The following is a 12721-nucleotide window of genomic DNA, read 5'->3' on the forward strand; positions in this document are numbered from 1 at the left end:
ATGAAAAAAATTCTCTTCTTCTTTTCATAGAGAAAAGCTTGTTTTTTTCCCCAGATTGTATAAACATGGTTAAATAAGGCCTAGCATCAAACCAGCCATAAAAGATTGGCATGGCGGATATTGCAAAAATCCAATATTGTCCATCCCTATCACTGTAGATCCATGGTGGTACAGGCTTCCTCATTCTAAACTAACAAAAAATAAAATGTTTCCCAGTGGTAATACACTAATGTGGAGTGTTCTAAATACTATTTTCCTAAGGACCCCCACACACACAAACACACACACACACACACACACACACACACACACACACACACACACACTGTTCTTTTAATGAATTGTGCTGCAAGATTAAAGGCTGACTTGTTATACACATTGGCAGAAAGTACAGAAGTGTTTGAGAGAGGACAGGAGGGGTTAACAAGGAGATCAGGTGGGTCAACAGAACTGGAGTGCACCAGTCAAGTCGTGGAAATCAGCATTTCATTGTTGGTCTATTACGTCTACCCCTGAAAAATGTTGCAAAGACAATGACACAAAACAGCAACACAAATGCATTAGTGGATCATTAATGAATCAGTCTTCCATTCATGTAAAAGACTGATAACTGTGGTTCATTTCCTCCAAAATACCCTATTTCTCCAGACACATATGAACAAAGCAGCTCCGTCATGTCTTTTTCTTTCTCTGCTCCACAGATGTGTTTCAAGGGGGATGTTTGGACTTTGGGGTGTATTCTTCTGGCTTTTTATTCCAAGTGCTGGAGTCTATCCCAGCAGACACTGGGTGATGTAAGGTGGGGCTCACCCTGGATGGGCTGCCAGTCTGTCGCAGGGCCATCAGGAGCAATTAGGGGTTCAGTATCTTGCTCAAGGATACTTTGCGTGGTAACCGGGGGAGGTGTGGATCGAACCAGCGACCCCTTGGTTGCTAGACGGCCACTCTACCTCTCAGCCATGCGGCCCCTGTCTGATTAAAAACATGAGATCACAATTTAAGTTCATCAGCCGCTACACACTTGTAAACACAGTTCAGCCTCTGTTACTGTAATGAAGCACATTAGAGCTGAGGTGTGAACGTGTTTGCACGTGTGCATGTGTGGAAGCTGGATATGTGAGGAGCTGTGCATATGGAGACACACTGTTCTCGCATGAGTCCCTACTGTAGCGCACACAGTAGATAAATGTTTCAGAGCTGTTTCAAGGAGATTCTGCTATTTTACAGCATGTCATATGCGACCCAGAGTGCTTGTGAAGTAGCTTTTGGAGTGTGTGTGTGTGTGTGTGTGTGTGTGTGTGTGTGTGTGCGTGTGTGTGTGTGTGTGGGTATATGTTCACACATGAAAGTTACTCAAGTGAATTTTTACCACAGATCCTTTTCCTGTAGTTTGAGGTTTTAGAAACACAGGGTTTATGTGTGTGTCCCATTGAAGCTGGATCTGTCCTTCTCTTTTCACTCCCCCGACATTTTTCATTTCTTGCACATCCATTCATCTTTCTTTTCATCTCCCCAATCAATTTTAGCCTTTCATTTCCTCCATTTGCACGTCTTACTTTCTCCTTCTCTTCTTGTGGATATTCAGACTGTCATTATTGATGTATAGTGATATATCCTGCTGTTGATCTGCCCTGCTCTCCTCTGTTTCACCTTGTGTTGTTTTTTTGCTGTTAGCAGTTATGGGAGAAGTTCTGCTATGAATAATTGATTGTTTTGCTTCCTTCAGTCTGTTGCTTCTTCTTGCTCGCCCAGTGCTCACATTGGGACGCTCTCAGACCTCGTTTTAATGTGTGTGTATGGAGTCATCTGATCACAAGCGTAGAGCCCCAAGTGAATGATTTCACACTTGGCATTAGAGTGCATCTCCACATGCATCTCAAAAGACCACTTGCAGTCGGCTATCACTCCCCCGCATTAAATGCAAAATAAACACCTCCATTGTTTTCATTTACAAAGACTAAACACATCATTGTTATTAAGGGATAGCATGTAGAGGTGCATTTCCATGCTTAGGCTGGTGGAAATTTAATAAATCAAAACATTATATACACGGCTGTCCATCTATGGGGCCATTTTCCTGACAAATCAAATTACCTCAGATGTTTGACACATATCTCTATAGGCTTAGATTAAAAAAAAAAAAGTACAGTATAGAGTCATTGGAGCCCAATTGTTAAGTTATAGGCACGGATTATTTGAAAATTAGTGTAACACAAATTCATAGTAATGGCAAAATTCAACCCTGTTTATGGCCATAAATCCTTCTAATTTTGCCATTAATAATGTTGATTTACTGTACTGAATGGGAAGAGTCTGACAAGTTTTCTTCCTAAAAGAAAGGCACTCCAACATATTGGAATCGCTGAATGTATTTATTCAATTTTGTTGGAATGATTAGTCCAGTTTAAATGCACGTTGGACAATCTGAATAGGCTGTTGGGCAGCAGGTACTAAAATCATACTTTCTTTGTTTGTCTCCCTGCAGTGAACAGAGTATCTGCCAGGCACGAGCTGCTGTTATGGTCTACGATGATGCCAATAAGAAGTGGGTCCCAGCTGGTGGTTCCACAGGCTTCAGCAGAGTCCACATCTACCACCATACAGGCAACAATGCTTTCCGTGTGGTGGGACGCAAGATTCAAGATCATCAGGTCAGTGCATGAGCAGAGGGGCTTGGTGTTGGTCCTTTATCGTGTGTTGCATGATGTCTGATCAGATGTATTGACATGTCACTCCAGAAAATCCTGATTTTGAGATTGCATAAATCGATGCCCGCTGTGTACTTTTGATAACACAGGTTTATTTATATGTGCTGTAGTTTGTGCTGAAACTGTAACGTAACTCCCTTTTTAGTGGTTTGCGGCATTGGAAGGTGGCCTGAAACTAGGGAAGCACCAATTGCTCACCCAGGGACCTTAATCGGCTACTTTTCAGCATGAAAGCTTTGACTGATGACCAGCCAGTCACTGTCACGTCTTTCCAATTCCCAACTGATTCGGTGACAGCTGGGGAAGGTCTTCGCTGAGAGTAATGAGGATATAAATCTTGCAATTTGTAAAACATATGAGGTCAAAAGCCAACAACAAACCTAATCAGACACTTCAAACTCCATCAGCCTGTTGAGCCTTCCCAGTTTGAGGATGCTAACAAAGGGGAAGTGGCTAAGGCAAGTAGGCAGAGCTATGAGCCAAGAACAAGCCAGTAGCCTCTCCTGTCCATGGCTGCTGCAGTCAACTGTTTTTGTTCCGTAAGTGAAAGGTATGTCAGACACAGCTGGACTTACAGAAACTCATTATCAGAAGAATTTACTTGTTCCTCTTTCAACTCGGTGAGCACTTTGTTCAGTTATTTATGTATTTTTCAGGGTTGTTAGAGTAAGAAATGATCCATTAACCAAGAGCAATTTCAGGAGTACAGTAAGAGTAATATTTTGTTTAAATATGAAAATAAAGGTTCCCATCCATAATTTCTGTGTTTTTCATATTCTGTTAAGAATAGTTCATAGACAGAAAACTGGAATTGGCAGAAAATGCTATCGGCAAGTGACGCTAACAAAACAATGCTAATTTCGGAATCGGCCAAGAAAAATGTATTCGTTGCATCTGTAGCTGAGACGGCTGGATGTTATGAGTGGTGTGTGGGGGAGAGTCAGGCATTGGAACATACATATCAGTGTTGCTTGCTATGGTGAAGCAGAGTTCCTGAGTTTTGTGTTGATACTCTGTGTGTGAACATTTAATTTAGATGTGTCAGTGGCTTTTTGCTCTTCAAATAATTCTTAATTTTTGCTCTTGTTCATTTTACAATGCAATGTGAACGGAAAACTTAGGCATCCTGTGTGATGAAAGAATTCAGCAGACACAAGAAACAGGCAGGCGACTTCGAGATGGCTTAAACGCCACGCTTTACTGGATATCCAATCCAGATGTAATAGATCAAATTAATTATGTTCATTTTGTCTTCTTGTTAAACTATGCTCAGACTTTCTTATCGTCAGACAAATGAAATAGAGAGAGGTTTCATACCTGCTTGACAGTTTTGACTGTGACTCAAGTCTTCCTCAGATGCGTCATCCAACATGCTGCTGATGTGTCATTTAACAGCTGGCCACGCCCCCCTCACCTTGGATGGCCTCTGGAGAAGGGAAATCCAGGTGTGCAAGAGGGTGTATGCCCCCTCGTCCCGGTTGATGGTGATTGATTTCTATGGCCTCTTTTATTAAACCTTTGAATTTGCTGGTTTCTGATGTGGAGTCACAGTCGAAAGTGTCAAGCAGGTATGAAACATCTCTCTATCTCTTTATCTGAAGATAAGAAAGTCTGAGCATACAGATGTACATACAAGGTTCGCTGTGAGATGAGGTTGAGTCAATCCCCCTGAACATCTGAGTTCCACCCCTCGTAAACAGTCATACTAGTAATGTTGGACACTGCCAGTAACACCTGGTTGAATCATCCTGCTCAAATGTGACCTTTCACGTAGTCTCAATACAGCTATGCATCTGGACAACGCTGGTGTTGTAAGTGTCATGGATGTATTCATAGCTGTGTGTGGCTCATAGCTCCTGGGAAAACAGAATGCCCAGTTAAGAAAGGAGTACCGTGTGTGTGTGTTTGTGCGTGCATGCATGTGATTCTGTGTGTGTGTGTGTGTGTGTTCTTGTACTTGCTACACGTTGAGGACTAAAACATTTTTACCTATTAAACTACTTTACCAACAGAGGGAGAACATTTTTAGAAGTGAGGACATTTTAGCTGAGGCTGCACGGTTGTGCAGTGGTCCTCACTGTGGCCCCCCAGCAAGAAGGTTCCAGGTTTGAGTTCCGGCTCGGGCACGGGATCTTTCTGTGTGGAGCCTGCATGTTCTCCCTGTGCCTGCGTGGGTTCTCTCTGGTACTCCGGCTTCTTCCCACAGTCCACAGACATGCAGTTGGGGACTAGGCTAATTCGATTCTCTAAATTGACCATAGGTATGAATGTGAGTGTGAATGGTTTGTCTCTTTGTGTTGGCCCTGCGATGGACTGACGACCTGTCCAGGGTGAACCCTGCCTCTCGCCCATAGCCACTGGGATAGGCTCCAGCCCCCCCGTGACCCTTAATAGGAATAAGCGGAAGAAAATGGATGGATAGATGGATGGACATTTTATTTGGTCCTCACTTCTTCAAAGAATAAAGAAAGGACAAGACTTGGTTTTAGCGCTGGGGTTGGAATTTTATTATGGTTAGGTTTAGGGTCAAGCATTCAGCGGAGATGGCTGGGTTAAGGGTAAGGGTCTAGCAAATGTGTTTTGTCAGTGAAAGTCCTCACAAAGATGTAAGTAGAAGGGTGTGTGTGTGTGTGTGTGTGTATACGGTGATACACTGGCCAGAAATCAGACTTTTTTTTTTTTCTTTTTCTGACCTTATCTGGACCTCTGTTCTCATGGGGACCAAAGACCTGTACTAATTTGACAAAATGTAATTCTGAGTTCCTGCCTAAGGTTTGGGTTTAAATGTTATTCAAGGTTAAATTAAGGTTAGGAATCAGTTAGTCAGGGCTCGGGCTTAGGCTTTTCATATGAATGGAGGCCAAAGGAATGTCCTAACAAGGATAGCTGCAAAAGTGTGTGTGTGTGTGTGTGTGTGTGTGTGTGTGTGTGTGTGTGTGTGTGTGTTAACCAGAGTATCATTTCATCAGCTTTACCTAAAATAACCCAAGTAGCTTTTGCAAGAAGTAGATGAGGACCACCAGAGGACAGTGTGTGTGTGTGTGCCAGTTTGTGTCGAAGTGCGTGTGAGATGACAGCATGTGAGTGATTCCCCTCCCGTGAGACAGCACACACTGCCTCAGCAATCCCACTGTCTTAGCATCTGAGTTTTCCTGTGAGGCTGCAAGCAGGAAGAATAATAAGTGATGATGCCTTTTTTTTCTCCTCTGTGCTCTGATTTTACTTCATTTTGAACTCATCTCTGTTTACCATCCATTCACAAGCCGCAGTTGGTTTACAAATCCAAAGCCAGATAATAGTTAATGGCTTGAATGTGAAGAAGTGTGTTGAAGCTGTAAGGTCAGGCCAAACCAGATTAATTTGAAGGTATTATTTAACCACATAGCATCCTGCTATCAGTTAGCATCATAGTTCTTGGACTCCAGTGTTTCCTGTTCTCAGCAACATTTCCCAGTCATGCACGCTCAGTCTCTCCCTGCTACTATTCATTAAGAATAACATTAGTTCAGTTTGGAACACATTTCAAAATAAAATGCATCAGAATTTTTAACCTGCGCCCCTGGAAATATAAATGCGCGTCATGGTGACGTATATTGCAACAGCTGTGACTGCTTTCATATCATTCCCTCCTCAGGTCTCAGCTTTTTTTTCCAGAGTTATATTTATTTCAGCAAGTGTAACAGTTGTTTTATGTTCATTTTCTCAAATTCCCAAACTGTTAACTTTGTATCGGTGGCCATTGAGTACATAAAGAATCTCATCACAGCAACAGCTGTAATTTATCAATCAAGCAGTGGTTTAGGAGTGTTTTGCTGCAGAGACTCTACGGGAGGAGTACCCATTTTAGATGTCAATATTGCTCAATCCTGTAAATTTAATAAAATGATTAATTGTGCAGCCCTGATATACATCTTTTAAAAGAGAAAGAGCAATAATCTGCCCCATTTGAGAAATTGAGCATTTTACTGGTATGTTAACATGTCAGACACATGGCACCTTGGTATTATTTGACTGAAATGTGAATGATGAAGCACCAACAAAAGAAGAGGAATGGGCTTTCTCAAAGGGAAGAAGTGTAAGTTGGAGTTGGCTGTGTTTGTGTTAACAGTTCACACTTCACACTCCTTTCTGTCTGTCTGTGTGGTTCTGCTTTCATAGCGTCATTTCCCCTACTTGCCGTATTTGCTGCCATGTACAATAAGCATCTTATTACGCCAGCTCCATTTCTGGTCACGTGTACTGGCTGGTGTTTTATCACCCGGTCCATCAAAAATAAATATCAGTTAAAAGAATATTTTCCATCTTGCTCAAATGACATTATAATAACCACAGAAATTGACACTCGATTATTACTTTCAGGGAAAAAAATAAGTCTTGCCAACACTAGACATTGTGCAGTGTAAGTATTTATTGGCTGAAGGTGCAGCTTAATCCATTCAGATCACCAAGGGGCCTCTGAAATGTTGACCAACTATTTGCCATAGTAAAATAAACTTTATCCCTGATGGGGAATGTTTAGAATTCACTCTCCTTACAGTTTGAATGTGATGACACAGTGATTATAAGATTAAACCGCATTACATGACTTTTCAGGGTATTTTGGTTTTATCAGATGAACAGTGACAGTTGAGAGAGAAAAGTGTGTGTGTGTGTGTGTGTGTGTGTGTGTGTGTTTGTGTGTTTGTGTGTGTGTGAGTCTTCCCTTACTTCACAAGGCCAAAACCTCCAAGATTATGACACAGATATAGATCCTTCAGCTAAAACCACTTTTCACATTCTGTGTTCCAAGCACGCACAAGTGCAGAGAGGGAAGTGTGCTCTTGTCACAGTCCCTGAGGTTCTGGGGTTCCCACTTTCTCTGAATAACTCTCAGAGTAGTAGCTTCAGGCGTTCCTTCCTGGCTGTGTTCCAAAGACACTAAAAGCTCTAATATTAGTGCCAAAAGCACATTGAAAACAGAGTTAGTGGATTGTGAATTCAGGTTATGACCGCTTAAAAATGACATTTTACCACCTAATGGGTTACATTGCCCCAGTGTTTCAGTTTGTGTTTAATTAGCCAGAGGGCTTTTAGGGTGTGTGTGTGTGTGTGTGTGTGTGTGTGTGTGTGTGTGTGTGTGTGTGTGTGTGTGTGTGTGTGTGTGTGTGTGTGTGTGTGTGTGTGTGTGTGTGTGTTTGTAATCCAAATCATCTTTGTCACCTGCTGATCTTCAGTGTTCTGGCATGCCAGTCACAGTGTGGCCACGTGATAGATTACAAAAGACAACAATTTGTAGTTTATTTGGGACCTTTCACATACAAAATCACAAAGGTCTTCACAACAATACCAAATACACAAAAGAAATATATGAGATAAAACAAAGTAGGAAAGATAAAAACAGCACTGAGACACATGACCAGGTACAAAAACGCCAATACCACAAATGAATAATAATGCCAATATTAAGTTGATAAATAAATAAGTAAGCCTTTTGAAATGTTAACTAAACGCCTGATAGTGTAACATTTTCTGTTGCTTTATCAAGGTATCTAAGAATTGCAATGACAAAGGTAGAGTACCGGTATTCCAAAGACTGAGAGCAGCTGCTGGACTAGTCAAGTCAGAAAACTCAAAATGGAATTAAGACCAAAGATGGCCTAAAAATTCAAGTTTGGGAACTCAAGGTAGGCTTGAGATGTAAAAGGCCTGGATTGTAATGGCCTTGAGTGATTAAAAACACACCAACACATATCAGCTTGTGCCTTCTTCAGGTTGTGGAGACACAAAGACACCAGCAGAGTAATTAAATTGCAGCCAACACAGGGTGCAAGAATCATTTTCTTTGGGGCCTCGAGGGGCATCATACAAGTCAAGTCAGAATTATCTGTAAAACCCATTTTTAATAACATCTGTTGACCAAAGTCCTTCACAAGCATATACAAATAGTAGACAGGACAAAATGGAACATGCTACATCTGAGAGTTGAGTTGAAAAGCACCACGTGTTTTACAGTTGGTATGAGGAACAGACAGTAAAACAAGATCCGATAACCCTAAGAGCCCAGCTGAAGGGACGAGGAAGTCAGCAATGCAGTGGGTTGTTTGTCCTTACAAGGCTATGAAAGTTAGCACCCATATGTTAAAATGGATGTGGAATTAGATAGGAAGCCAGCGGAGGGAGGGTAAAATTGGTGTGATATGTGATCACTTGTTATTTCTAGTTAAAGCTGATGAATGAAGATATAAAGAGATGTCTTTACTGCTAAGCCATAAATCTCAGGAGAGCCAGGCAGCATGTGAGACATACGATATTCTCAGTGTTACCTCGTGCACTGGTGTCTGTCAGCTTAAACTCCTTTAGACACACCTGGAAATACAGGTGCATTGTGAACTCTTTCTGATCGGGTGCATCTCTGGGTAACTCTTGTCTGCTAAACTAAAGGTCATTTTGTGTTGCCTCCTGCCCTGTCTCTCTTCTTTCAGGTGGTGATAAACTGTGCCATTCCCAAGGGGCTAAAGTACAACCAGGCCACACAGACCTTCCACCAGTGGCGTGATGCCAGACAGGTCTATGGCCTAAACTTTGGCAGCAAGGAGGATGCAAATGTATTTGCAAGTGCCATGATGCACGCCCTGGAGGTGCTGAATTCCCAGGATACAGGTAAACTGCCATCTGCCACATCATCGTTGTCCAACCACTGATTCTAACCTTGGTGTTTTGTGTCTCTTAATGTGGAGCAATGTAGACGTCTAATCAAAAACTATGACAGTGACTTGTGACTTATTTGTTTACTTCCACAAATCATCACCACTGTAAGTATTTGGTCAGCATTAAAAGCATTTATTAGACAGTACAGATTTGTGAGCTGTACGGAAATGAGAGGAAAACATGCAATAAATGGCCCAGGTTAGTTCTGTGACATCATAGTTAGATTTCTGTAGTGCGAATTGTTCTGCTAGTCATTGTTGACCCTGCCATACGACCACACTGCCACACAAGATGCTGTCGACCAATCAGAGATATACACACACACACACACACACACACACACACACACACACACACACACACACACACACACACACACATATATACATATACATACATACATACATACACACATACACAACACTTATTGTGAATGGGGCGGACAGGAGATGGACAGTGCCAGCATCGTCTCACTTTACTGAACGTCAGTTCCAGATCTGACTTGTAAAAGCAAAATGTAACCCATACTGTAAAATTTAAAACAGATATACATAAATATAGTCTATTATTGAACATAATTGGCATTAATTACAGGTGATCATATAATAAGCCCGTAAGAGTTGCAGCCACAAGGTAGGAGGCTGTTGGTTCGCATGTTCACGATCACACACACATAGCTTCATTTAATTGTCACAAAAATTGCATCGGGTTGCAACTTGAATGGTACATCATGGCCTTGGTCTTCTGAATCTTGCACTCATTGCATAGCTCTGTCCTCCAGCTGTGCGTCCGCTGGCCTGCTGGAAGCAATGGAGAGGGGTTGAGGAAGGGGGGACATTGTTACCCTGCTGAGAGCAAATTGTACATGTTTGTTTCTGATTTCTGATTTTTACTCCCAAAGTAAGGATTAATCTTCAGCGACCATGTTTGAAGCCCCGCTCCTTTCTCTAGTTTCTGTTTTTAATCCAACAAAGCCGAAGCCAAGGTTCTGACCGCAATATCCTTGTACTTATACAATCCCATCCACATGACCTGCCATGTCTGCATCCTCTCTCCATTCTATTATGCCCATCCCTGCTCTCGAAGGCATGTCTCATCACTCTCTAATCCCTTCCACTAATTAACCCTGTAGTGATGCGCCTCATTGTGCTAATGATGCAAAAATGTGTGTATTCACTGTGTGTGTGTGTGTGCGCGCGTGTGTGTGTGTGTGTGTGTGTGTGTGTGTGTGTGTGTGTGTGTGTGAGGACGAGCATCAGGAAACACTTATCGTGAATAGGACAGACAGGAGTTGGAGGGTGCCAGGATCACGTCACCTTACTTAATGTCAGTTTCAGAATGTAAAAGCAAAAGGTAACTAATGTGAGAAGTGATAGTTTCTACTGGGCTGTGTTGTTTCTCTTAAAATAGGTCAAAACTGAAGAGGCTGAGACTGTAATTGTTCCTGCTTTATTTCCTCATGCATTGTTTTCATTTATCTAAAATAAAATCACATTTCGAATGTTGATGTCATTGAAGCGTAAATTTTAAAAGCTGTGTACAGTATATCATATATTCAAACTAGATTATGAGTGTATTTTTATGTGATGTTATATGCAACGAGAGCAGTATTTAGGTATTGAAAAAACTGCCATAAATCGAACATCTTAGGTAACTTTCTGTTGTTTGTGTGGCACATTTTTCTGGGCTATTTACAAATTTTAAAAAGGTAAATCATTTTTACAAATCTGTTAAAAATGCTGCTGAATTATATTAAATAGAGCCAACTTTGAATCACCGTTTATCAGCACAAATCCATGTATTTGTTTTATATCGTATAATTGAATATACAGTGAGAGATACACAGCTGCAGTAGAATGAAGTAATCGATTAATTATCAGACATTTTTCAGACTTATTTTCCTTTGTCATTCTGTCAAAACAAAAGACTAATTTGTTGAAGCTGAATGTGTCATTGTTATTAAAGAACCTTTATCTCTCATTCATGTGTGTTGTGATCAGAGAAGGAAGACATTCATGTATGCTGTTGCCACAGCAACCAACCAGCATCTTGTGATGCAGTAAAGTTGAGGAAATGGTTTGTCACTCTGCTTCCGTGCAAGAGCGTGGCGACAACCGGTAAAAATTTCAGACACGTTACCAATCAGATAGCAGACAGTGATTGTGCTGCAGATTTGTGTCCAGCTTTGGGTGTTTTTTTGTCTCTAGGATGGAGAGTTTCCTCAATGTTGTTTATAGTGTGTAATATGAAGTTAGTCAGCAGTAGAAGTATTTAGGAAGCAGCAAAGAACAGGTCAACTTTATTTCTGTGTGCGAAGGCTTGTGTGACGTGTTTTATCAACACAAGTGAACTAAAGTAGCACTGCACAGTAGTGACAACAGTGTTATTTGCGACCACTATCGGTAATTGCAGGACGGTGGCTCATTCTCTTGATGTCTGACAGGCTATTCACACTGAGTGGCAGTCAAAGTGGGTGGTATTCCATAAAGCTTAGTACCAGCTGGGGAAAAATAATGAATCAATGTACACACAGTCTAATTATTAGTGATTGACTGTGTGTGCAGACATTGTAGCCTAATCCTCTAGCAGGTGATGGATCTTCAGGAATGCTTCACCTCTCACATGCAGACTGGCTAATGCGGCTAAACACCGGCGAGTACACTGGTGGGAGCTCTGCTATCTGTGTATTTTTTCAGCCACCATTCTGCTGTCGTCATCATCCAGTATTTATAGCTCCTGACCTGTGGTAATCATCAAATCAAATCATCAAATAAGTTTAATCACATGTTCTAGCATCAACTTCGTGTGGAAGGATCTGATCTTGTGATATAAAAGAAAGAAATCAAAAGCATTTTTAAGATGAAATAAATGAAAATTATTGCTGTAAGTTTCCAAGTGAAAATCACCTCACAGCATTGACTGCAGAAACACAGCAGGGCCGACTGAAGAATTGACTGTGTTTTTGATGACTTTAGAGATGTCGACTGTAAGAGAAACGTACGCTACCTCACTTTGAGGATTCTTAGAGGCTAACAGGAGAGCGTGTGACTTATTTATGTGATACATGTTATACAGCTCATAATATGGGTCCTCAGATATTACAGGCAATATGTTAGATTTCACCATGGTGCGATTGAGTCCTTATTTGGAATTTGATATGATGTAACAGCTCAAGCTGTGAAAACCTGAAAATCTAGATCTGAGAGCACTGGAAGACTTCTCAGCTATGAAGAGCACAGCCACAGACCCTTTCATTTCTCCTTGCTCTCTTCTTCCACATCACCTTCTCCTTGTTTCCCCTTTTGCACTTGCCAGAGTAAAGCATC

The 12721-nt window shown here is 41.4% G+C and overlaps 1 protein-coding gene across 4 annotated transcripts in view; it reads left to right on the forward strand.

The window, feature by feature from the left end:
- The window catches only part of enah (ENAH actin regulator), a 139262-nt gene that overhangs the window by 70115 nt on the left and 56426 nt on the right, over positions 1 to 12721 (forward strand). For all 4 annotated transcript variants that reach the window (XM_086188985.1, XM_086188983.1, XM_086188984.1 and 1 more), the window contains exons 2-3: positions 2486 to 2651; positions 9170 to 9347. In XM_086188985.1, the coding sequence (XP_086045111.1) occupies positions 2486 to 2651; positions 9170 to 9347 (344 nt within the window). The remainder of the gene's footprint in view (positions 1 to 2485; positions 2652 to 9169; positions 9348 to 12721) is intronic.

The sequence above is a fragment of the Aulostomus chinensis genome, chromosome 20 (genome assembly GCF_037954235.1).
Source record: "Aulostomus chinensis isolate RoL2024-O1b breed Wild chromosome 20, RoL_Achi_v1.0, whole genome shotgun sequence".
Classification (NCBI taxonomy): Eukaryota; Metazoa; Chordata; class Actinopteri; order Syngnathiformes; family Aulostomidae; genus Aulostomus; species Aulostomus chinensis.